This window comes from Canis lupus, chromosome 15, assembly GCF_011100685.1.
Source record: "Canis lupus familiaris isolate Mischka breed German Shepherd chromosome 15, alternate assembly UU_Cfam_GSD_1.0, whole genome shotgun sequence".
Classification (NCBI taxonomy): Eukaryota; Metazoa; Chordata; class Mammalia; order Carnivora; family Canidae; genus Canis; species Canis lupus.
The window spans coordinates 39,891,241-39,916,904 of record NC_049236.1 but is presented as its reverse complement, the minus strand read 5'-3'; the positions used below and the strand labels follow the sequence as shown (position 1 = coordinate 39,916,904).

The window sequence follows — 25,664 nt, the reverse complement described above, 5'->3', positions numbered from 1 at the left end:
CAGCCCCAGCTGTGGGCGGACACGGGGCGCTGGCGCGGATTTCAGGAAACACACAGAAACCAACCTCATCCTGATGAGGGAGACTTACTGGCCCAGACGGCCGAGATAAAGCAGAAACTGCACCTCCATGTAGAAGTGCATAGGTCCCTGATAACTGTAAGTGTAATGTGACTTGTAAAGGGGCGGGGGGGGTGGTGTCAGTGGCCAAAAGCCTGAAGGCCCACCCAGATCCTTCCCCTTTTAGTTTGATTTTGTGAAATCACCTCACCTCTCTGGGCCTCAGTTTCTCATCTGTAAAATGGTCGACCTTCTGTTGACCTGGAATGATGTTCTCTCTCTAGTGTTTATTCCTTCCTTCGTTCATTAAAAACCCTGAGGGGGTCCTGCTGCTGCTCTGCGGTGGAAACGAAAATGAAGAAGATTCCACGAAAATGAAAAAGACGGTGCCTGCCTTCGAAGTGCTCAGCAGCCTGAAGGCTCAATGGAGGTCTGCAAAGGAAGGAACACCTGACAGCCTTGGAAGGTGATGGTCAGAGGTTTGAAAGGAACCGAGAGTTTTGAAGGATAATTAGGAATCTGACAAGAGCACGGATAATTGGGAATAAGGAGTGCTTTCCAGGCAGAGAGAACACATAGTTCCAGAGATATGAGAGCACCTGAAATGTTCCTGGAATAATAGTTTTGAGAGACTAAAGATTGGAGATTGAGAGATAGATCAAGCTGGAAGAGTAGGCACCGATGAAAGATCTGGTAGATGCTGAAGAGTTTAGAATTTTTCTTGCAATCATTTGGGATTGGTTATAAAAAAAGGAGTGGTAGGATGGTGTGTTTTAGGGAAACATTTTTTTCAAGGATTTTTGAAGAATGGAATGAGACTGGTGACAATTCCAAAAACTAAATTCAACAATTACCTAAACTAATTCAAAAGAGGTGGAGAGAAAGAGGTCTCTGGAGATACCTAAGAAAGCTGACTTACCTGCATTTTGGTTTGGGGTGTGTTCAGTCTCAAGTGTGAGAGGAGCATGCAGGTAGGGGTGGGTGTTCAGAAGTGGTTTAATTGGTTGGGGCAGGAGACACAGATTTGAAAAGTTAATTCACAAACATCGTTGAGTGCTTGCTCTGCACCAGACTCTGCCCCAGCAGGAAGGGTCCTGTTCTCACAGAGCTTATACTCTGGGCTAGGCTGTAAGACGGTCAGCCAAAACTTGGCATGTCCTGGCAGTTGAACCTGACACCCTTTCATGGTTGCTCCTTCTTTTTTACTGAAGTTGCTCCCAGAACCCTTTGGTCCCGCCATCTGCCATAGATCAATTTTCACCGATTGTTCAAATAAATGTATGTTTTACAGTATTTCTGTTGAAAACTAAGGACAGTTTGTCATATTCCTTCATGTAGCCAAATTTCAAAGTGGAGTTGTAGCTTTCAATTGGATTTATTGAGTACCAATATCAGAACCTGTACACTTTTCTATAAAACTTTAAGAGTTGTTTGATGAGCCAATAGTTAACATTTTTTTCCTACATGCATACTACATGCATAAACATTTAAATTCCACTTATTAAAAATTGAAAGTATGCTATACTCCTATATGTACATGAGCGTCCTTTCTCTACCGCCCCATCCCACTTAATATTTCTAAACCATTTACTGAAACTTTGACATATTTTAGGGTATTTTATGCTTGCTTTCCTTTTATTCTCATTGTCTATGTGATTTGTCTTGGTAACTTATGTACCTTATAAAGATATGACAGGAGGAAAATTAATCTGCAATCAGAAAGTCTAAACAAATCTCCTCTCTTTAAGCCCATATCCCTGACTGGTTAGAGATGTATGTTGGCGGAGAACTCCTACCTCAATTATTTGATTCTTGTTGCTTTTCCCTTCTGTATAGGAAGGAAGGAAGTACTCGTGTTGCTTTCTGAACCTCATTTCTACATCAGCTCTCAGTACCCCTCTCCTTCAGTGCACTCACCATCTTACCTATCTTGATTTTAACACTACAATTAGTAATTGAGGGTTCCACCTAATGAGGTGAAATCTACTTTCATGTGTAGATTTTCTAATTGGTGGTTAGGCTAATACCTATACTTTAGAGGTTCTTATTTTACTGGAAATTACCATGGTTGCAACATACAGAGCAAGACTTGCCCGTCATTTTCATCAGGTGACAAAGTCTAATAGATGTGACTTTGCCAGGATTGTGAAGGTGTGCCCCCACTTTAAGAAAATGCATGCTTGGAAATCTAAATTTTAAGTTATTACATTGGAATGATCATTGATCCGACTAATCAAATAGAAGAGCCTCTCAGAAACATATATGCCTTGGATGTTGAGATATGATTTGGCTTTTTCACAGCCCTGCAAAGAATTACTTAAAACTGCATTGCATTTTAAAGCAACTGCATTGCTTAAAACATACTGTAGTGACAAAAATAAACAAAAGTGGATTAAGGACTTAAATGTGAGACCTGAAACTATCAGAATTCTAGAAGAGAGCACAGGCAGTAGTTTTCCTTACATCAACCATACCAACATTTTTCTAGATATGTCTCCTGAGGGAGGGAAACAAAAGCAAAAATAAACTATTAGGACTACATCAAAATAAAAAGCTTCTTCAAAGGAAACAAAACTAAAAGGCAACATACAGAATGGGAGAAGATATTTGTAAATGACATGTCTGATAAAGGTTAGTATCCAAAATATATAAAGAACTTCTACAATGCAACACCAAAAAAATAAAGAATCTGATTAAAAATGGGCAGAAGACATGAATGGACATTTCTCCGAAGAAGTACAGGTGACCAACAGAAACATGATAAGATGCTCAGCATCACCAATCGTCAGAGAAATGCAAGACCACAAAGAGATATCACCACACACCTGTCAGAATAGCTTAAGTCAGGGCACCTGGGTGCAGTAGGTTAAGCACTCTCAATTTCAATTCAGGTCATGATCTCTTTGCTGGGCATGGAGCCTGCTTAAGATTCCCTCTCCCTCTCCCTCAGTTCCTTCCTCTATAATGAAAGAAAGAAAGAAAGAAAGAAAGAAAGAAAGAAAGAAAGAAAGAAAGAAAGAAAGAAAGAAAAGAAAGAAGAAAGAAGAAAAAAGAAAGAAAGAAAGAAAGAGAAAGAAGAAAGGAAGGGAGGAGGGAGGATGGAGGTGTTGTTTTTGTTAGGTCTTCTTCTTGCTTTCCTACCCGCAGAAGTCCTGCCTGCCTTCTTCCTTCCTTCCTTCCTTCCTCCCTCCCCCCCCCTCCCCCCTCCCTCCCTCCCCCCTCCCTCCCTCCCTCCCTCCTCCCCCCTCCTCCCTCCCTCACCCCCTCCCTCCCCCCTCCCTCCCTCCTCCCTCCCCCCCCCCCTCCCTCCCTCCCCTCCCCCTCCTCCCCCCCCTCCCTCCCTCCTCCCTCCTCCTCCCTCCCTCTCTCTCCCCTCCTCACCATAACCCCCAAGAAAGGCTAAAGTCAAGTAGTCAAATACAGAAAGAACCACAAGAGATTCAAGAAGCAACAAGTGTTGGCAAGGATGTGGAAAAAAGGAAGTCTCATGCACGGTTGGTGGGGATGCAAACTGGTGCAGCTACTGTGGAAAACAGTGTGGAGGTTCCTCAAAAAGTTAAAAATAGAACTACCACATGACCCAGTAATTCCACTGCTGGGTATTTACTCAAAGACTACAAAACCACTAACTTAAAAAGAAACATGCACCCCTAAGTCTATTACAGCATTATTTACAACAGCCAAGATACGGGAGCAGCCCAAGGGTCTATCAGCAGATACACACACACACATACATACATGTATAGTGGGATATTACTCAGGCATAAAGAAAGAATGAAATCTTGCCATTTTCAAGGATATGGATAGAGCTAGGGAGCATAATAATGCTAAGTGAAATAAGTCAGAGAAAAGACAAATACCCTATGATTTCACTCATTTGTGGAATTTAAGAAACAAAGAGAAAAAGAGACAAACCAAAAAAACTCTTTTAACTATAGACTCTTAACGATAGAGAACAAACTGACAGTCACCAGAGGGGAGAGAGTGTGGGATGGGTGACATAGGGGGTGGGGGTGAAGGGTACACTGTTCTTGGGGAGCACTGAGTAGTGTACAGAAGTGTTCAATCACCACATTGCACCCCTGAAACTCATATAACACCGTATGTTAAGTAATGCTGGATTAAAAAAAAAAAAAAACATAGTTGTTAGAGGTTTTTTTGTTTGTTGGGTTTTGTTTTGTTTGCTTTTAATGCGTTTATTAGTTATTGTTCTGCATCATGTGGCTGCTGCTGCTGTTGCATTTAATGCTCTGACACTATTGAGTGTCAATCGATGAACACACCTTGTGTGAAGTACTGGGTAAAATTTGGGGGCAATAGAAGGTTTGATTTATTCCTAATTAACTATTCATTCAGGAGATAGCCTATTGAGAGCCTACTGCATTAAAAACAATACTAAGCTTAAAGAAATGTTACAGATTTACATGAACAAATATTTTGTGAAAGTAATTCAATGAGGTCAAATTTTATAACAACAGCTGTGATTAATGCTAAAATGTTATATCTATGTAGTGGATGGAATAGTGTTCCTTCCCCTATAAATCCCCCAAAATTCATGTCCATCTGGAATCTCAGAAGGTGACCTTATTTGGAAATAAGATCTTTACCAATTACCCGCTCCCCCCCTCAATTTTTATAATTTGCTAGTATGGTTTGCAGACCTAAAGAAAACAGTTTACTTACTGGTTTATTATAAAGTGTACAACTTGGTAAGTAATAGCCAAATGGAAGAGGCATAGGGTAAGGTATGGGAGTAGAGGAGAGGACCTGGAGCTTCTGTGCTCTCTCTAGTGTGTTCCATGCTCTTCACCTCAGTGTGTTCATGGACCCAGAAGTTCTCTAGATGCATCATTTAGGCATTTTTATGGAAAACCCATTACATAGGCATGACTGATTAAATCCGTGGCCATTGGTGATTGACCTCAACCTCTGGGATTGTCTCCCCATCGCGGAGTCTGGGAATAGGGCCAAAAGAGCCAGCTTTCTAATCACATGATTGGTTCTTCTAGCAATCATCACCCTTCCTAAAGCACCTAGAGCCCCTCCTTCCATCATCTTGTTAGCATAAACTCAGGTCTGGTTGAAAGCAGCTCGTTACAAATATAAGGTGCTCCTTTCACCCCATCAGGAAATTCCAAGGGTTTTAGAAAGCCCTGTGTCAGGAACTGGGAACAAAGGGCCTATATGTATTATTTTATCACAATTCATTTTCGTAAGCATTATTATTTGCCATTACAAAGTCTTACCTACATGAATGAATCCATACCTACGTGATTAACTCCTAGTTCAGTCTGTAGTGTGCCCCTTAATTCAGCTCATTCCCCATCACTTTCCCTACAAATGCCCTGTGATCTGGGAAACACCAAACCACATTCTGTTCCCTAAACCGAATCTCCTCCTTCAGGCATTCAGAAGCCGGCTTCCCTGTCTGATGTGTCCTTTCCTTACCACCTATCTCCCTTGAGGGGCCTGCAACTTCCCACTTTTCACCCATTAGCTAAATTCCTAGAGATCTTAGGCGCTGGTATCTACATTTCCAGATGGTGAAATGGAGGCTTGGGAAGGGTTTTGCCAAGGGTTGTCTCTCCCCAGATTACTTGTGCTTTTTAACACCTGCACCTCACCAGCCCCTGCTTGTGCTCCTGCCACCCTTGCATCCCGTTCCCTCTCACAGCCTCTATGGAGGTCCTGGCTATAGCCTTCCAAGCCCAGAGGAAATGCCACCTCCTCCTCCTCCAGGAGACTTGCCCAGTAAGCCCACAGAACTTGTCTCTGCACCTCTTTGCAAACCCCTCCAGGCCAGGACTGTGACCCTTGAGGGACCTTGTACTTAGTGGGGACTCAAGTCTTGTTGTTGTAGCAAGTAGAATCCAAGTAATGCTAGCCCCGCTTGTTCCCTTTCCCACCGTGTTTAGGACTTCAGGATGGTTCTAATATTTTTTTTTAATTTTTTTTGTTCTAATATTTTAATACAGAAAAACCTTTTGTGTGCTAAGCAAGCTCCATTGTGTCTGACTTCAGCAGAAAGGGGTATATATAAGGCCATTGCTCATAGGAGGTGTTTTATGGTATTCACCCAAGGACGATGGGGAGAAGAATACAGCAGTGTGTAACAATGAATGAAGGAAATGAACTAATTCCTGGTTTGGGGGAAGTATACAACAGCTGTGCACCCAGCTGTAGAAGTGCTTTCCAAAAGCAAAACAAAACAAACCAAAAAAAAAAAAAAAAAACAGATTAATTATATGCACTGAAGCCAAAGTTAAATGCTTTTAAGAGACAAAAGGGAATATCCCATCACTGGAGTTATTTGCATTTGTAAACGCGGCTTCAAGACCCTAACTTTGGAAAGGGTTTGCTTGAGGGAATACTTTATTTGAGAATCATTAGCTTTTCTGAATGCTACTTCTTTGACTTCAAAGAAAATGAAATGATCTGAGGGCCATTACAAATAAATGAATATTCACCAGGGCTGCTTCTAGGATGAGAAAAAAAGAAATTTGTGTTGTGAGAGTTTATCTTTTTGTAAACTACCCATCACCACCACCACCACACACACACACACACACACACACACACACACACACACACACATGCCAAGCCCAACAGGATGTCATTCACCATTTAAAGAAACGAGTTTCTGTATTTTTCAGATTTTGTTCCAAGAGAAAAGCCTACTGCCATTATGTTCAGTTTATTGCCAAAATTGAACACAACTCTTTGATAAAATATACGTGATGATGTAAGATAAGAGCAAAATGAAGTTTTCCCTATCTCAACCGATGGAAGTGCAGAATGATCAATGGAGCGAGGCGAGCAGGACGGCCCGTTTGGACCAAAGAGTCCCTGAAGCCTTGTCAAATGCCATGCGGAGAAAGCAATGTTATCTAGCTCAGTATTTACAACTTTGGAAGTCGCATAATCACTGCATAAATATCCGCCAAAGTTCTTGCGTGAAACCAGGTACAAATGAAACAAAAAAAGTCATACATCAGACATATTGTGAGGAAAATGAAGCACTGGATGCTCTTGCCCTGCCAGACTCCTCACTGCACATCCCAGATTTCACAGAGAAGCGGGGTGAACTTGTGGTCATTCACTCTCCATGACATCAGCATCTCTGCATGGTGATGATTGAATGTCCGCAACTCAGTCAGGCGACCCAGGAGACAGGCAAAATGTTGAGGATTTTCAGGCTGATAAATCTTGCACAACTTTTGTAGCACATCGAGCAGGGGTTCCTGAAGCTTCTCTACCGCCTCCCTGTCCTTGATGTATTGTCTGTCTGTGTCGAGGATTAAAATAAAGTTCCATTTTAAAATTGAATTAAAATTAAATGGGTTAAAAAATGGGTTTTTGAGGAGCATCAATTTGTCATGATTATAGCAACAAGAACTTGCTTGCAATGCGACTTATAAGTGCGCGCTCTTAAATGTATATATTGTTTTAACGTGCTGAATTTTCACACACACACACACATATTTTCATGTAATCACAACTAGATCAAGATATAGAACATTTACTACTCCCCAAACTCTCCTTCCAGTCTGTGCCCCCAAAAGTGACCCATATGGTGGGTGTAGGCATCACTTCTAGTGGGTACATTCTAAGTAGCAGAACTGCCAGGCCACAGGGTAGGTATGTGTGGACTTTAGTATACAGAACCAAAAAGGTTTTCTTTAATTATTTGTTTTATGGTAAAACAAACAAAATGACCACTAGCTTCTGCCTCGATATTATGTGTAAGAATGGTTTAAAGCTAATGTTGAAATTATGCTTTACAAATCACGCACGTGGCATTACTCTCAGATAATTAAAATAATCCAAAAATACATGTGCAGAGATGTTCATTTTGACATTGTTTAAAACCACACACACACACACACACACACACACACACACACACACACACACACAATGGAAACATCCTATACGGCCAAAAACGGTAACCATCGTGTAAAGGATTGTACATCAACATGATGCATACCTGATTCTACAAACTTTCACTAATATAATCTCATTTTGAAAGAGAGAGCACATGGGCACAGCGAGCTCCATCTCACTACCCTGAGATTGTGGCCTGAGCCCGAATCAAGAGTCTGACGCTTAACCAAAGAGCCACCCAGGTGCCCCCATTACTGATATAATTTTTTAATGACATAGAAAAATAAACTAAAAAAAAAAAAGATAGTATGTTCCCTATTATGTTATAAAGTATGTGATTCCACTTAACTTCCTGTTCACATATCAATCCCTTAGAAAAGCCTTTTCTGTGGGCCTCTGGGTGGCTCAGTAGTTGAGCATCTGCCTTTGGCTCAGGGCATGATCCTGGGGTCCTGGGATCGAGTCCCACATCGGGCTTCCCACAGGGAGCCTGCTTCTCCCTCTGCCTTTGTCTCTGTCTCTCTGTGTTTCTCATGAATAAATAAAGAAGATATATTTTTAAAAAGCCCTGCCCCCACTTTCTTTCCTTATATCCTCATCTTTATATATATTTTTTAGCATTACCACCTCCTGAAAAAGTATTTTTGCTTCCTCATTTATTGCCTTTCTCACCCCAGTGGAATGCAAGCCCCACGCAGCCATCTCCGGCCCATTTCTTTATTGCTGTCTCCCCCAACATCTGGAACCATGTTCAGTGCATAGTAGGTACTCAAAACGCAATTATTCAGTGCATGAGTGCGATGTTTAGGGAAAAGGGCTGAGAAGAACTGCATTGAAATTTTAACAATGATCTCCCAGGAGGGGTGGGATTATAGGGCCGTTTCCCAGTTTCTTTCTGCCTCTGTGTCGTTCAGATCTTCTCTAAGAAATGTTATTACTGTCATACTGGGGAGGAAGCAGAATAAACGAATGGCATAAAAATTAAAACACGGCAACGAAATTACCTGGAGAGAGGATGACGATTGCTGTAAGCAGAGCATACTCTTCTTGCGTCATTTTCAGTTCGGCAACACTTTTATAAAAACTAAACATGGGCGTTATGTACTCATCTGAGATACCTATGGGGAAGAGATGACAAATTGCAGAGGCATAAGACAATTTTCAGATGACGAAAGAGTGTAAAGCTACGAACACACTGTACATACACACACGGGTTAGGATTACACAAAATGAACAGGTAATTACTATATATCATGTGTCTAGTCAAAGGCAGGTCATATCAAAGAAGGTCAGTTAACAAAATCCTCAGAATATCACCTCCTTAGTGACTTGTGCATCCCTGATTTCAGCAGTGCCTTTGGTTGGGTCACTATGGCCTGATAATAAATGATACTGTTCTCAAATTGCCCCCCAAAAACCCTCTCAACTTCACCATTCTTTACATAGGGTTTGGTTAATCTTTTTAGTATAAATATCTATAATCAAGGTAGAGGTAGCATTTTAAACAACCAACCAAAAAGTTATTGATGTTAAGCGCAAAGGTATAAATGTCTCCACTTAATACATCAGCTAGGGTTCCTCTCACAGTTCTGCTGCCTACCAGGGCATTGGTACCTGGCCCTTCTCTTCAAAGTTGTTATGTCCAAAATCAAAAATAACCACGTACACAACTAAACTCCTCATCTTCTTCCAAATCCGTCCCTTTCTTGGTCTCCCCCTTCTCAGTGACTAATATCCTCACCCAGCTGCCCTGGCCTGACACCTGACACTCGGCCGTCTCTCTAACTCAGGCAGGTGCCAAGTCCTAGGACTTGACCTGCTGCCTTATTGGGTGCTCCCTCTCCTCTTCACAACACCTGGAATTGACTTAGTTTAAATCCTTATTTCTTTTCATCTGGATTCTGGCAACTGCCTGCCCGCCAATCCTTCTATCTTCAGTCCCAGAATCACAAAATTCAAATCACACCCTGTTTCCCCCAGTTCTTATAAACTTTCAAAAAGTCTCTGTTGCTTTTGTTATAAGTGTTCTCTTTTTACATGGGAAACTCCAGGCCCTGTCCCCTGCCGATCCCACCACCTGCTACTCACCTACATGGTAATAGTAGGATCCACGTGCTTTAAGCACTCATCGTGTATTAGGCACTATTTCCCAGCCATTATGCTAGAATTCCGAGCCTAATACCCCATAAGGTAGGTACTGAGAAGTCATATAATTTGCCCCAAGACACACAGTTGGTGAGAGATGGAGGCAGGATTCAAACCACAGCTAGCAGGCTCGAGAGTCCTGGCTCCCGGCTGTCACTAGGCTGCACGACATTTCTATCACACAGCCTTGTCCAGCTACTGGGAGCTCCCTAAATAATCCACACTGCCCAGTTTTTGTATTGTCTCTCCTTAGAACGTCCTCCGCCTCCTTGATCTAGCTTGTATCTCTTCATAATTGAAGATGCCTTTGTGTCACTTCCTCCATTCATTCAACAAGTATTAATTTTGTGCCTGTTCTGTGCATGGCTCCCATCCAGAAGAGCTTCGACTGGGGAATTACAGAGAAAAAAAAGGAGAACGAGGAAGAGGAGAAAAAAACCATGGGAATTAAAAAAATAAAAAGAAAAAAAGAAAAAGACAATGATGTGACTTATGGATGAATTAAGATGAACATGAATTTCCCAGAATTGGTCCACAATATATAGACTGTTCTCTTCCGTTCCAAATCAGACCTAGAGCCAGACAGCTTTGGCCAAACCAAACTAGAATACAGTTGGATTCCGGACACTAAGGAGCACGATTATCATCTAATGTGCTTCACAGAATCAGAAAGTCTGAATCCTTAGATTTAGAATAGTCTAAAGAGCTTTCCCAAACCGAGTCCCTGGCCTTCCTCTCTTTAGTTTAAATATCACATTTTTCTTCCCCTTTGACTTTTGATTCTTCCATTGACCCCAGTGGGCTCTCTTCACAACGGCGTCTTTGTTAAGCAACTTGGATATTACGTCACATGGAAGATTCCAGCTTCCACAGATTGAACCGAATACCCATGACCAAACTAGATATGAATTTAAAATGCCGAAGGTTGAAGTATGTGGGCCTGGGAATACCAGTCCTGGTTTCCAGAAAACAGGGAGGTTAAGAGTTAGGGAGCCAGCTCTGAGTTTGAAACCTGACCTATGACTTGACGAACGTAAACTCCATGAACCGTGGTTTCTTCATCTGTGAAATGTGAATTATAGCAATGGCATCATATGATATCTGCGGAGTGCTTAGCATGATGCCATGATAGAGTTTGATAGCAAACTCTCAGTAAATGTTAGGACAAATACTATTATTGTTATTCAGGAAATTGGATCAATTTTAGTTCATGAGTTCATTTTTAACTCAGTTCATTTTAATTTTAGTTAGATTAAGGTCACTTACTTGCGTATTTACAAAGCTACATTTTTGTTTTGTTTTTACCCTCTGCACTTCCCCAGAGATGAATACAAATTGGTTGATCAGTGATTTGCTTCAGGATTTTTCTAGGTATTAAAGCTAAAACTAAGATCTATATTTTAGATATATATATTGAAATATTTTTCAATTTATTTTTTTATATATAAATTGAAATATTTTTCAATTTATTTTTTTTAAAGATTTTATTTATTTATTCATGAGAGCCACACACAGAGAGAGAGAGAGAGAGAGAGAGGCAGAGACACAGACAGAGGAAGAAGCAGGCTCCATGGAGGGAGCCCGACGTGGGACTCAAGCCTGGGTCTCCAGGATCATGCCCTGGGGTGAAGGCGGCGCTAAACCACTGAGCCACCCGGGCTGCCCTCTTTTTTACTTTAAAAAAGAAAAATGGCATCCGTCATTTGTGGCTACCTGAAATAATAACTCACAACTACACTATTTTTTAAAATGGTAAACAAAGATTTGGTGATAATACTAAAAGTGGTTGATTTGAAAATATTTAATTTTTATAAATCATCTTTGACTACCTAATTTCCTATCTTGTCTTTCTAAATCCCCATTAACCTTCCAAAAATGTCACCTCTGTTAGCTATCTAATTACAGGAAAAAAATGAGGTAAAGAAATTTGTTACAATTGTTCGTGTTGTACATGTTGTACAAGCTGACAGTGAATAAAGTGAAAATGTGGAAAATCATAGAATTTTAAGTCACAGACATTTTTCTAAAATTTGAATTTCCTTCCTTTTGCCTCCAGACTTCTCTGGGGCCAGCAGCCACCCCACCAGGGGCCCAGGGCCACGGGTTCAGCTGATTACCATGGGCTCTGTGGCAAACCAGCAGTTTGCAGGTGGCTGGGCCAAGGCACCAGAGGAGGCCGCTGCTCCTGTGTGGTGCCAGCATCTGTAAGTGGCTCAACGTGCGCATGGGGTTCGGCTTCCTGTCCATGACCACCCGCCAGGGGGACGTGCTTGACCCTCCCGGTGGATGTCTTTGTGCACCAGAGCAAGCTGCACATGGAGGGCTTCCGGAGGGTGAGGCGGTGTAGTTCACCTTCAGGAGTCTGCTGAAGGCTTAGAATCTATCTGGGTCACCGGGCCTGCTGCAGTATTTGTATTGGGAGTGAGAGGCAGTCCAAAGGGAGGAACATGCAGAAGCGCAGATCAAAGGGAGACAGGTGCTACTGTGGAGGTCTAGACCACCATCCAAGGAACGCAAGCTGCCACCCCAGCCCAAGAAAGGCCACTTGTGCCAGAGCTTCAGCCATATGGTGGCCTCGTGTCCACTGAAGGCCCAGCAGGCCCTCAGCTCGCGGGGAAAGCCAGCCTACTTTCAGGAGGAAGAAGAAGAAGGGATCCATAGCCCTGCCCTACTCCCAGAGGCCCAGAATTGAGCTACAGTGGGTGGGGGCAATTCCTTTGTGATCAGGAAGTTTGGGGGAGAGAGTGGAGAAAGTGGGGACAAGGTGGGTAGGGGGCAGCTGGCTCTGCCATGTATCTCAGGCCGGGGTCCCACAGCATCACCCCCACTTCCCTCTTGGCAGGGTAGAGGGGAAGGGGTGAGGCAAATGAACTACAACCATGCTCTATCCAAATGCCTGTGAGGGTCTGGAGAAAATCCCTCCCCATGTGCTTTACCTGAGTCTCCACCCTCAGATCTCCAGCTTTTGAAAGTGGCCTGGATAGGGAAGTTGTTCTCCTTTCAAAAAAGGACATGTAATAATAATTTTTCCCAAGCCAGAGTGTAGAGATAAAGCATAAGACCAGATTGATGGGCTCAACCCACAAACCACTATATTCTGTGGAGAGGGAATCTCTAAGGGGTAAGGCAGGGTTTTCCCACATCTTGTCTCATAATCCACTCTTGGGATAGGGTACTGAAGACTGTCCCAAGCAATGGGTTGTGACAGTAGCCACAGGGATTGTTGGGGGAATAGCGACAGACCTCCTGCTCCCAAGCTTAATCCCACCCCATCCTGGGCCGATAGGATTTTATTTGTTCCCTTAGACAACCGCACCTTGGGCCCCACTTTCTCCAGGATGCCAACTGTACTAGCTGTGTGCAAATGATGTATCTTGTGCATTTTAACTTTTTTCTTTCATAATATGAATATTCTGGTTTTTGTATTTTTGTGTATTTTAATCTTAAGGACCTCATTCCTACACTGTGTTCTCAGGTACATGAGCAATCTCAGGGATAAGTCAGCAGCAGCTCCAGGTCTCACAGCAGGAACACTTTTTTGTTTTATCACCAGGGAGAACAACTATCTGGAGTGCATAGCCTATTGAACTACCTCATTTTTGCCAATTAGAGCTGGCTTTTCTGCCATAGTGTTCTCTTGAAACCCCTACCTTCAGTGTTCCATAGGAGAAGAGGTTTTAACTCAGTTGCCCCATGACTTGATCTCCTTCTACTGGAAGATTGGAAATTGGTCTGAACAGGAAAAGCTGGTATAGGAAGTAACATTAGGAGAGGCCACACCAGCTGAAAGGTGTGGAGGGGAAGCCAGGATTAGTCGAGGGTTGTCTATACGTGTAATAAAGGATTCCTGTTCCAGACTTCTAATCTCAGGGCACTGGACTCATTTTACATACCAGATCCATCCTTTGCTGGATTGGGCTAGGCATACCATGCACAACAGGGTGTGCATGTGTGCGTGTGTGTGTGTGTGTGTGTGTGTGCATGTGCGCACATGTTTTAAAGATGAGTTGGTAAGGATAGGTTTAAGAATAATAACTCTAGGGCAGCCCCAGTGGCTCAGCAGTTTAGCACTGCCTTCGGCCCAGGGTGGGATCCTGGAGACCCAGGATCGAGTCCCATGTCGGGCTCCCTGCATGGAGCCTGCTTCTCCTTCTGCCTGTGTTGTGTCTCTGCTTCTCTCTCTCTGAGCCTCTCATGAATAAATAAATAAAATATTAAAAAAAAAGAATAGTAACTCTAGAACCCATCTTGAGCTGCCCAGAGATGGGGTGTATGAAGCAAAGGCTAACTTTCTTAACCTTTATAAATTCTGGGCTTTTCTTGTTGGCTTCCAGGGAGACCATAAGCCATGGCAGTGCCTAGAGCCAGTGTCTTGCCCTGCTGCAGTGGTGATTAGTGTCATGGTAGCTAAAGGATAAAAGAAGGTTTTATTTAATATGCTGTGAGATCACCACAAACCTACCTCACTGTGTTGAAATGGGGCAGATGCAATAGAACACATTGAGTGATATGCGTCTGATCCTGGGTTCTTGTCTCCCCTGCTTGCTGCCCCCTCTAGTGATTGTATTTGTCTGGGTTTTTTTTTTTTTTTAATTTATTTATGATAGTCACAGAGAGAGAGAGAGAGGCAGAGACACAGGCAGAGGGAGAAGCAGGCTCCATGCACCGGGAGCCCGATGTGGGATTCGATCCCGGGTCTCCGGGATCGCGCCCTGGGCCAAAGGCAGGCGCCAAACCGCTGCGCCACCCAGGGATCCCTTGTCTGGGTTTTGTCGATCTTCATGAATAGCTGATTGGGTGGCCTGGTTTGTGTACATATAATGTGTTGGTCTTCTCCATGTTCTTCTGGGGTTTTATTGTTTACAAACTTCTTTTTATATTGATAAAAATAGCCAAATCATCTTTGACAAAAGGTTCTGCACCAGGAAAAGACACTGGAACATAGCTTGGTGACCCCTCTTGAAGTGTGGCCGCCTTGGACTATCCTTTTGTGTTCCCTTCCCGTATTTCCTTTTTTGAGCCAGATCTTCTGTCCTAAAAACTTGACTCCTACTTTACCTCTCTCCCATCCCCCCTCCCAAGAAAAGGCCCCACACATACAAATTTCACATTCTGAAGAAGCAAAGAACACTTCCTCCCTTGTTCCCAATCTCCTGTGTCAAGACCATTCTTTGATGTGATTCATACTAATACACTTGTATTTGGATGGAACAAACCTATTTTAATCTCTCCAGTCTGAGGGAGAGGGAAGCAGAAGCAATGAGAGGGGACTTGAATGTAGAAAGTAGGGTCAGGAGACCAAGAAAGTAAGATGAATGTATATCCAAGTCACTAAGGAACTTTTATGCAGGTGCAAGAAACTTCTGTCAACGTGGCCGCAAGATTGTTTAATAGGAGACGGATGAATGTTAACTCATATTTACTGCTAGAAACCAAAGCTTTGTGTGAAATCTTGAACTTATTGGGGTCGAGGTGGGTGGTAGGAAAGCTTTACCTCTATTCTTAACCTGATTCCTTCCCCTCATTTCTAAACTGCAAGAGACTGAGCCCTCTTGGGCTTTAGTGACTCCATCTCTGGGGAGTGTTTATTTGATGGTTGATGTTGCTGTGCTGGGTACTTCCTTTCTCACTTGCTATTGTCTTGTAACACACATGCTGACCCTTCTCCCTTCTCTCTTTACCTTGGAAAAATACAATGAATAAAAACTTATTGGTACTGAAAAAAATTTTTTGAATTTCCTACAGCATGGATCAAATATAAATCTGCTTTTATAATTGGAGTTAATAATGAGAATTAACCACAGAACGGTCAACAAAAGAGTGTCTTAAGTGTTTATGGACCAGCAACTTCTAACCTAAGAAATGTAACAATAATATCATTCCAAAGGGGCAATCTCTTCTTGTTTTCTTGCCTCCTCCTTTCTGGAGATTGCTGAGTTTCTTTTTCTTTTTTTCTCTTGTGCCCAATAGCTGACTTTTGGCCACACGGGGGGGCTATTTTCTAACTTAACAATAAAGACGACTGCGGCAAAGTTCTTTTTAAAAAGTATGTTTCTACTTCTCTGTTTTTCCTTTTTTAAAAAAAGAGGTATGTAATTGATACATTAATTGTTCAATAATCAGAAATATTCTTTGGGAGAAAAATTATTTGCTAGAATAAACTCTTATGCTATTTTAAGTTATTTTGAATGTAAATGTCACTTACTTCTAACGAACTTCCAAGTTTTTTGGGAACAAAAATAAAGCAGAGGGATGTGTGTGTGATACAAGAATACCTATTGTAAAAGACACAATTCCTGGAATTTTAAATACCTCTATATGATGTATTATAGTTGATGGGATCAAGAGAGGCCAAGAATCTTATTTAAAAATGATGCTTTCTGGGAATGCCTGGGTGGCTCAGAGGTTGACCGTCTGCCTTTGGCTCAGGGCATGATCCCGGAGTCCTGGGATCAAGTCCCACATTGGGATCCCTGCATAGAGACTGCTTCTCCCTCTGCCTATGTCTCTGCCTCTCTCTCTGTGTCTCTCATGAATAAATAAATAAAATCTTTTTAAAAAATAAAATTAAAATAAAAATGTTGCTTTTTGCTCAAAACCATGTAAATTTGACAACTTTCTAGAAATGACAGCACCCCATAGCATGGACGTTATGGTCTATGTCTCTGACATGGCCTACAGAGCAATGTTTGCCTTCTGCTTTCCTTTCTAACTGAGCTCCCTCCATGCCAGTAGTTTCTTTAGGAGCTAACAACAGCAACTCTTGGCTCCTGAAGCCGATTCGGATCACTGTCCACACCACTCATCTACCTTCTCCTACCCCCACCCCACCCCCACGGCCATGTACTATGGCAGAGGCAGACTGAAGCTCCAGCCCAGGACCCGGCCACTGTTGGCCTCATCTTCCTTGTCAGAGGTTGGGGTAGTCAGCAACAGTACAATTCTAGCCAATGAGACGAAGTGGAGTCTACTCCCGGAGCTCTCAAGAAAGAGGCCTATATTCACGAAGAGGTCATTGTGTTTCCTTATTAAGTTTCTTTTCCCCTTGGCCGTTTTTTGCTGCCTGGAAACGAGCTGGCCAGGAAGACAATCAGCCGGAGGGTAAAGCCAATACATCAAGGATAGTACAGCCCAAATTTGAAAAAGATTTGTCTTTCTGATAAAGTGTTGAGCTCCCTAATTAACCAGTTCCCCTGCCACCGTTCCTCTGGGTTCCTCATTTGAACTAATGTCCTTACTATTTTTAGGCCATGTTAAATCGGATTTTCTGTTATCATCAGCCAAGACTATCCTAACAGATAGTTCCTCTGACAAATAAGATACATTTTTAATGTCTTCATGCTTTTTTGCCTGAAATGTAAGGCAGGATTCCTGTGAGGCTGGGACACATCACTCATGTTTCAAGGTGGCATTCAAATTTTGCTTCCTCTGTAGAGCTTTCCCTGTCATAGTAAAGCAGAATCAGTTGCTTTCTTCTCCAGGTTCATTTCTATTGCATCCGTCACAATTCATAATCTCTCCTTCCCAATAGAGTGTGAAATGTCAGAAAAAATTCTATGAGAACAGGAACCAATGCTGTATTCCCAATGCCTGACACACTGCCTGACCACTCAGGGGTGCTCCATAGAGGTTTCTCATTCATCTCTGTATCCTCTGTAACTAGCATCCTGCCCATGGCATGGCAGAGATTCTCAAATGTCTGTTAAATTGGGCAACATTCAGTTTTGCTAGTTCCTTGCAGTGAAGGTGACATAGTTCTGAGACATGATGGGGCAAGGGATGCCATTAAGACCATGGAATCATTCCCATGGTGTTAAGAGATTGGACCCTACCTCTATTTCAACTGCTAAATTCTATCCAGCGAGGCATTTGTGCCATACATTGGGCCCTAATTAAAAAGTGGCCAACAAATTAACAATTCAAAAAGTAACTACTTTCAATATAAGATATTTAATTGGAAATATTTAATAAATAACATGCTTCCCATTAGTCCTAGTGGCTAAAGGTTAGCTGCTAAATTAGATCTCTCTGGTGCTTAGGGTTTGGACCATCAAGTTCCAGATTCATCCCAACACAATTCACCAATTTTCGTATACCACATGTATGCCGGGCACTGTGATAACGTTGGGAATAACCTTCTAGCAGTAAACAGATTAATAGAAGCAGATACATAAATAAACACATAATGTCCAATACTGGACAAGTATAAAAGGCTTAGGGAATAGAGCTAAGAGCCAGTGAAAATGCTAACTCATATATTAATTTATTATTTTCTCTTATTTTTTTAAAAAAGGCTTTTTTTGTACACTTTGAACCCCAAATTTGTCCATGCCAAAATTACTACACAATCACTTTGAAAAACTAAATGAGGTTTAAGAACTCTAAATTTTGACATTTACTTTTCTTATAAATATTCTGGGTTTTTTCGTTCTTAACATTTCCAACCCTTTTTCCATGGTTAGTATCTTAACTGATAATCAGCCTCCATCAGCTTCTTTAGAAAAGTTAGTTCTTACAATTGTTTTCATTTGTTGCCAAAGCTAAACCAATGAAATCATGTGTATTCAAAGAGCAGAAAAACAGGCACAGTATCCTGCACAGAGCACACTTTACTATGTGACTATAAACTAGCCACAACTCCATCACGCTGATAAGGTTCACTCATTTCTCTGACACCTTCGCCCGGATTCCACTCACTTTACCATTTACTTAAAGCCAACTTCAAGTCCCTACCTGTTCCTTACACATTCTTTCTCAGCCAAAGGGCAGGAATCGTGTTTTGGTAGGTCTGCATTCCTATGAACCTATGGTAGAGCAAATATTAGACCTTGGGGAGTGACGGGTGCACTATACAGAAAGAGCACTATGCTTTGAGTTGGATCACCTGCTTTCATCTCCTGGCAATCTGCTGATTAGCAGTGTGACACTGGGCAGGCCAGTTAGCTTCTCTAAGCCTGTTTCTTCATCTATATAATAGGAGCCTAACACCCACCTTTAGGGACCACTGAGAATACGGACATGATGAGGTGTACAAAAGTAAACCATTGCAAAATCGCAAGACATATTGCCATCCTGAGAAAGACAAATGAGTTGAGTATTTCATGTATGTCTGTTATGGGAATTAAAAAATGGCCAAAGAATACCATCAATTTCAGAGATACTTATATTTGAAGTTAATAGAACAAGTTGCACTGTTCTGTGAAAAGTTACTGCTCAGTTCCTTAATGTTAAAATGTAAACTCATTCAACGTTAGCAATGTCAGCCCTGTCATATTTTATCATATGATTATTCCTATTTTTAATGAATATTTCAGCTTTAAAACCTAGTTTGCATAATACTACTTTAGGAATAATGTAATTGAAGGACTAGAATCACATAGAAACAACCTGACTATGGGTTATGTCAGATATAAATGTTCTGAAGCCTCAATTAACATAAATAAACACTATAACCCTCATTAAGTAAATGTATCTCAGGAGATAGTACTTTTGTTTATGTAATTGGAATTTAATAATAGCAAACAAAAGAGTATGAATTTGAAGAACAAGCAAGGAAATTTCACATTATATTCTTTAAAGAGTTCTGCAGGCATAGGCGGGGCAACTGAGATGTTAACGTTTCTCTAGAATTAAATGTAAACTCGAAAGAAGAGTGTGTTATATTTGCATAAGAATAAAAAGTTATTCTGAAAGGTCATCTTGTGAGTTCAGGTTTTTATGTGGTGTGTGGCAGAGGCAATGGTCTGAAAATCCACTGGGAGAAACAAATTCATAAATATTAATAAATGGAAGAAGCATCATTATAGATAATAAAATACGAAGCAGCATGCGAGTTTGGATGGTTTTCATTGTCACAATATGTGGTTGATGTTTGGGTAAAGTAATCTATTTATGAACTAGAGGCATGCATATTTATTTGTACAGTTCACATTCTACAAAACTTCATCCTTGAACTTTTCTGAAACTTGAAAAATCACAAGTTCTGAAATCTGTTAATTAAGCAAGGTGGGGTTTTTTTTCTTTTTTATTGCCTATTTTTAATCTGTAAGACTCTCACCATTTCTCACCTAGTTAGGGCATTGATCTCTTTATAGAGACCTGCTTCCTGTCTCAATCCCTCAAAAACTTCCTTCATATTACTGCTTGAAAGATCTTTCTACAGTGCTGCTGTGGTCGTGTTACATCTGTTCAAAACATTATGAAGACACTTCATGATATAAGAATGACATTAAACTATTTTCGTGGTGTTCAATGTCCTTAAGAATCTAGCAGTTACCACATTTCACCTTCATAAATACTATTTTTCAGCAATATCAAAGTATTCGTGAGTCCTTATACATGGGTGCTTTTTCACACGTCCATATCTTTGCACTTGCAATTTCTATATTATTATAATTTAATGGCTATATCTCTTGGAATGCCTTTCTCAGACTTTTGTGGCTTGACAAGTTCTAAACTATTCTCCATGATTCACTTGTCAACTTTGTAAGTCTTTTTGACTCACCAAGGAGATTCAGGGAAGGCAAGTGCATCTTTCTGCCTCAATTTCATTTTGTATACACGTCCCTCGTGCAGTTACACTGCATATTGTTTTAGAATCCTTTGCTTATACATCTTCCCCATTAGTCTGTAGGCCCCCAGAGGACAAAGACTATATTTCTTCATGTCCATACCCTCAATAATTATACACAGTTAGGCACAAAGCACGTATTCAGTGTATATTTGTTGAATAGAAAGATCTCCTTATTTGTGCCCATTGATTAATAACTCATTTCTTGGGATGCCTGGGTGGCTCAGTGGTTGAGCGACTGACTTCAGCTCAGGTGATGATCCCTGGGTCCCACTGGGAGCCTGCTTCTCCCTCTGCCTGTGTCTCTGCCTCTCTCTGTGTGTCTCTCATGATTAAATAAATAAAATGTAAAAAAGTATTACTCATTTCTCCCTTTTAGGCAATGGGCATACATTTTCAGTTAAGCAAGATGATATTGGCTATACTACATTGTACCAAGAGGCAACACTACTGTATTACACACTTACAATTTTGCTAATAGGGTAGATCTCATGTTAATTAAGTGTTCTTATTACAATTTTTAAAAATTCAAGATATTCAAGTAGTTGCCCAAATGACTGGCTAAACCAGCAGTCAGAAAAATTGGTTAGTTAAGAGAAGACAAGCAGTGAGACTTATAGAACTGGAGGTACCTTAGAGGTTACCTGAGCCAACCCTTCTTCTCTCTTACCCCCAGCCTCCTGGATGGCTGGACAAACAGATTAAAACACACACACACACACACACACACACGCGCATGCACACACACTGTATACATTCCAGCACATGTAAAATAAAATCTGCCCAGCACCAGAATCCCTATCTCTTTATAATATACTGTCTTTCAAAGGGTGAAATTCTCCAACAATATGTTTCTCAGATCCTTTCCCTTCTCTCCATTTCTTCTGGGAGCGCATTCTTGAAACCTCCTGCCTCTTAAGAGGTATTTCCCACCCTAACTATCCTAACATTGCATTACATTTGTTCTAGTCGCTTGTAAAGGATAATACTTTGGAAAGAAAGGATCTGGAGACATCATTTCTTCTCTCATTCATCCCTCCCTTCCCAATCCATATATAAAGTATCTTGGGAAAATAAAGATTTGTAGAGCATGGTTGATGTTTTTCCTCCCCTGCTTAAAATTCTTCAATGTCTTCCTCTTTCTTAGAAAATAAAGAATAAAGCCTTTAGCCTAACATTCAAGACCCTCAGTTATTTGATTCTAACTCTTAAAAGTTTTCTATTTCCCTTTGATGTAACCCTTAATCCAATCAAACTCAACTATTCATTCTTCTATGTGTATAACCTAAGCTTTCTTGCCTCAGTCCTTTGTTTCTGCTGGTCCTTCCCTCTTGAACCTCCACCCTGAATATCCACATGTAGTGTCATCAAGGCTTAGCTTGCCAGTGAAATCTTCCCAGAGCCCTACCAAGTAGAAGTCACTCCTATCTCATTCTCTTCTACATTTTATTATAACTCTCTATATATAGTTCATGTCTTCCTAATAGACTGTAAGCTGCCTAGGGGAAAGAAGATGCCTGGTTCCTTGCTTCACTGCCTCCACAGTACCTTGCCCTTAAATATATTTTAAGCTAATAAATCAATGGATATACAGGCATGATTCATCTTCTTAAAATGTGTATTCTTTAAATCTGCCAATGATGATAATTATGCTTTCAGTGTTGGAGAAGAAAACACAATGACTACAGGATGGCTGCTTTTACAATATAACTTCCAATTTTTCAATTATTTTTCTTATATCACAAATGCAGAACTGATTTTATAAGTACTTACACTTGTTCTAGTCACTCGTAAAAGGATAATACTTTGGAAAGAAAGGATCTTGAGACATCATTTCATCTCATTCATCCCTTCCTTCCCAATCCATATATAAAGTATCTCAGAAAAATTAAAACTTACCCTATTTTAAGACTCTTTTAAAATAAATTGCACAGAGTTCCTGGAAATTTATCCCAATGTCTCTTAGCTTTTTCTTTCTTTTTTTTTTTTCTTAGCCCTTTCTGTCACAGTATTCCTCCACAAGAAGTTCAACTCATACTATTATTTCATTTTGTCTCTTGAGAGGCAGTATAGCATAGTGGTTTAGACACAAGGCTCGAAATCAGGTTTTCTGTAAGTCTCTGGGAAAGTTATTAACCATTCTCTGTGTCAGTTTCCTTGTCTATTAAATTTGAACAATAATAGTACTTATTTCGTAGGACTTTGCAAGGATTTGATGAAATCCTATATGTAAAGTATTTAGAACAGTGTCTAAAACCTAGTAAGGGATGTATAAATATTGCTACTAATAATTCTTTTATTTTGCTTTGAATAGAGATGGATAATAGTTTGATCCATAGTCATTCATACATGAGGGTTTTGGAACAAATGAATCTTTCTTCTGGACTGATAATCCCAGCTCCTGTATGCTATGTTTTTTTTTATCAGACTAGTTTTCCAAACTTTTAAAAATTTACTCCTTTGGTCCTTAATATAGGGCAAAGAGTATTTTTAGTATTTTGCTAATACAACCCTCTGAAAGCACCACCTATTTAACACATATCTTTTTAGAGCCATTCATCCATACTAGTCACAATGGGCATTTAACTTTGCATAGGATAGGCAAGAAGCCTGCCTTCATGGGATGTACAAATTCTAACTTGGAGTGGCAAACTCTTTATCACTAACCAAATCACTTACCACTCTTCCGGATTCTTTCTTCCAATAGGTCAGCATGTCCAGCTGGAAGTTTTTTATTGAAAATCTCAGCTGAACGGAGGAACATAGCTTCAACTGCAGACCCTTTCAGCAAAGCAATCTGATCTTCGTGGTCCAAAGTCTGAAATCCTGGATGAAGATGATAATCAAATCAATATCAAAAAATTGTGAATGCCATATAGCAATATTTCATCATCGCTATCATCCCCATTGATAAAGCATTTCCATAAAGTGATTTTATAATTGTTTTAAAATTGGGTAGTCAGGCTGGGTCATTATCTATTGTTCTCTCCCAAACAGAAGCTGACTTTTATTTTTAATGAGTAGGATTTGTCGAACAAGTTGGTTAAAAAAGAATGGCAGATCCACACCAAAAATACATATCATGGCAGAACAGGCTGATGCAGATGAAGCAACCCTCAGAAATTAGAAGAAATCAGATTCTCTTTGAGCCATTATATTAGTCACATCTGATGTCACAGGGTCAACTCTATAGAATGGAAGCATCCACAAACAAGAATAAAAATCTTTACATGTATCCAGACATTACTTGGCTGACTCTTTAGTCAATTTGGAGAATGGGGGCATTTGAAAAAAAAAATCAAAGTCATGTTGAGATATCTGCTTTGAACTCATTGCTGTACCATGCAGGGTAGAAAATATCAGAGATATATGGGAACAAATTGATAACCTAAAGGAATATAACCCCATTTGGAAAATCTAAATTCTTTTCCCTGGCTTATAATCTTGTCCCAGAAGCCTCCCTGACATGATTGCTTCCTCCTCCTTCCCCTCACTCATTGTGCTCTAGCCACACTGACCTCTGGTGCTGCTGTGAACATATAGGCTTGCTTTGCTTCAGGGGTATACTCTTCCCCAGCTATCCCCATGTCTCATTCTCCCATTGTATGCAGGTCTCTGCTTCAAGATGACCTGACTAAAATAATACACCCCAGAACTCACTGGTTCCTACCTCCTTTATTTTTTATTCATACAATTTACCACTACCTGACATAATAAATTTATTTGCATATTTGTCAATTGTCTGCCACCTCTAATAGAGTACAAACTTCTTGAGGGCAGAGACTTTGCCATTTTGTTCACTTTTGTATCCCCAGTGCCTGGCACATAATTGATATCCAAGCATTAAGTGTTGAATAAATGGATAACTGAATACATGGGAAACAAACACAAGCTCCTACGCACATCTACACACACACACACACAACACATGTAAGAATAAACTAATACCATCAGGGTCCAAATGGCTTAGAAAAGTATCAAGTAACAAGAGGAGTTTAGAGAAGAGAGTAATGCTGAGGATTAAGGATCATTCTTAGTGAATCTAAGAGCTCCTTTGAGGGCAGGAGCCATTCCTTGCAGAGTCTCCAGCACCCTGGACAGTGCCTCGCACTGCGTATGTTCCACCAACTGCAGAATGAAATGATTCATCTCTCACAAACACCTTTTCATTATTGATATTCCATCAATAATATCAATAATAAATTATTATTACTATTTATAATAATATTTCCATTATTATTTTTAAGATATTAATTTAACTATATTGTTACCATTATTAAAATTTATTTTTCATGAGTTTTGGATCTTTTCTTTCCTTCTGTATTTTACTTTTTTTCCCTTCTGCTTTCTTCATTTTTTAAAAATTTACTTATTTTTAAGTAATCTCTGCTCCTAATGTGGGGCTTGAACTCACAATGCCAAGGTTAAGAGTCACACGCCGTCTCAAGTGAGCTAGCCAGGTGCTTTTGCTTTACTCATTAAACATATATTAATTGTACTCTTTCCTCCCCTCAGGACCTAGTCTAAGCAACTGGGAATAAAGAGGTATGTTAGTTATTGCCATTGCCTTCAGATAAACTACCTTTTATAAATAAGATTTTTTTTCTTCAATTATTTTGTGGTTCAAGACCAGCAGATCATTTGAACTGAAAAACTCCCTTTTCACAAACAACCAAAAACATCATATTTCTCCCTTTCTTTATTCTTTCTCCCACACGTTTCACTCTTGTACAATCTTGTTTTTGATCAAGATTGCCTTAATTAGCATATAACAAATTAAGTCCTTTCATTGTTAATAAAGAAATGAGAGAATATTAATGTTAAAATGATAATGAGCACTTTCTCCTCACATTTTATGAGTTTTATGTAGGCTTATGTCTATCCATGACACTTTAATAAAATAATAGCATAATGCTGGCCAAAGAAGACAAATTAACCTAATTAAAATCTTACATCAGAAGTTACCTTCTATAATTTAGTATTACATTGTTGTACATGGTATGTATTA

The 25,664-nt window shown here is 40.4% G+C and overlaps 1 protein-coding gene, 1 long non-coding RNA gene and 1 pseudogene across 9 annotated transcripts in view; 2 read left to right on the top strand and 1 right to left on the bottom strand.

Annotated features, from left to right (window-relative positions):
* Window positions 1–169: 169 nt before the first annotated feature.
* Window positions 170–23,902, top strand: LOC119877041. Its single transcript, XR_005370677.1, has 2 exons — window positions 170–523; window positions 23,364–23,902. It is a non-coding gene; the product is annotated as an uncharacterized LOC119877041 (long non-coding RNA).
* Window positions 6,736–25,664, bottom strand: part of NR1H4 (nuclear receptor subfamily 1 group H member 4) — a 110,987-nt gene continuing 92,058 nt past the window's right edge. For all 8 annotated transcript variants that reach the window (XM_038558798.1, XM_038558797.1, XM_038558793.1 and 5 more), the window contains 3 exons: window positions 23,336–23,482; window positions 8,946–9,059; window positions 6,736–7,342 (listed from right to left, as the gene is read on the bottom strand). In XM_038558798.1, the coding sequence (XP_038414726.1) occupies window positions 7,104–7,342; window positions 8,946–9,059; window positions 23,336–23,482 (500 nt within the window). In that variant the 3' untranslated portion in view covers window positions 6,736–7,103. The remainder of the gene's footprint in view (window positions 7,343–8,945; window positions 9,060–23,335; window positions 23,483–25,664) is intronic.
* Window positions 12,205–14,108, top strand: LOC102155718 (annotated as a pseudogene).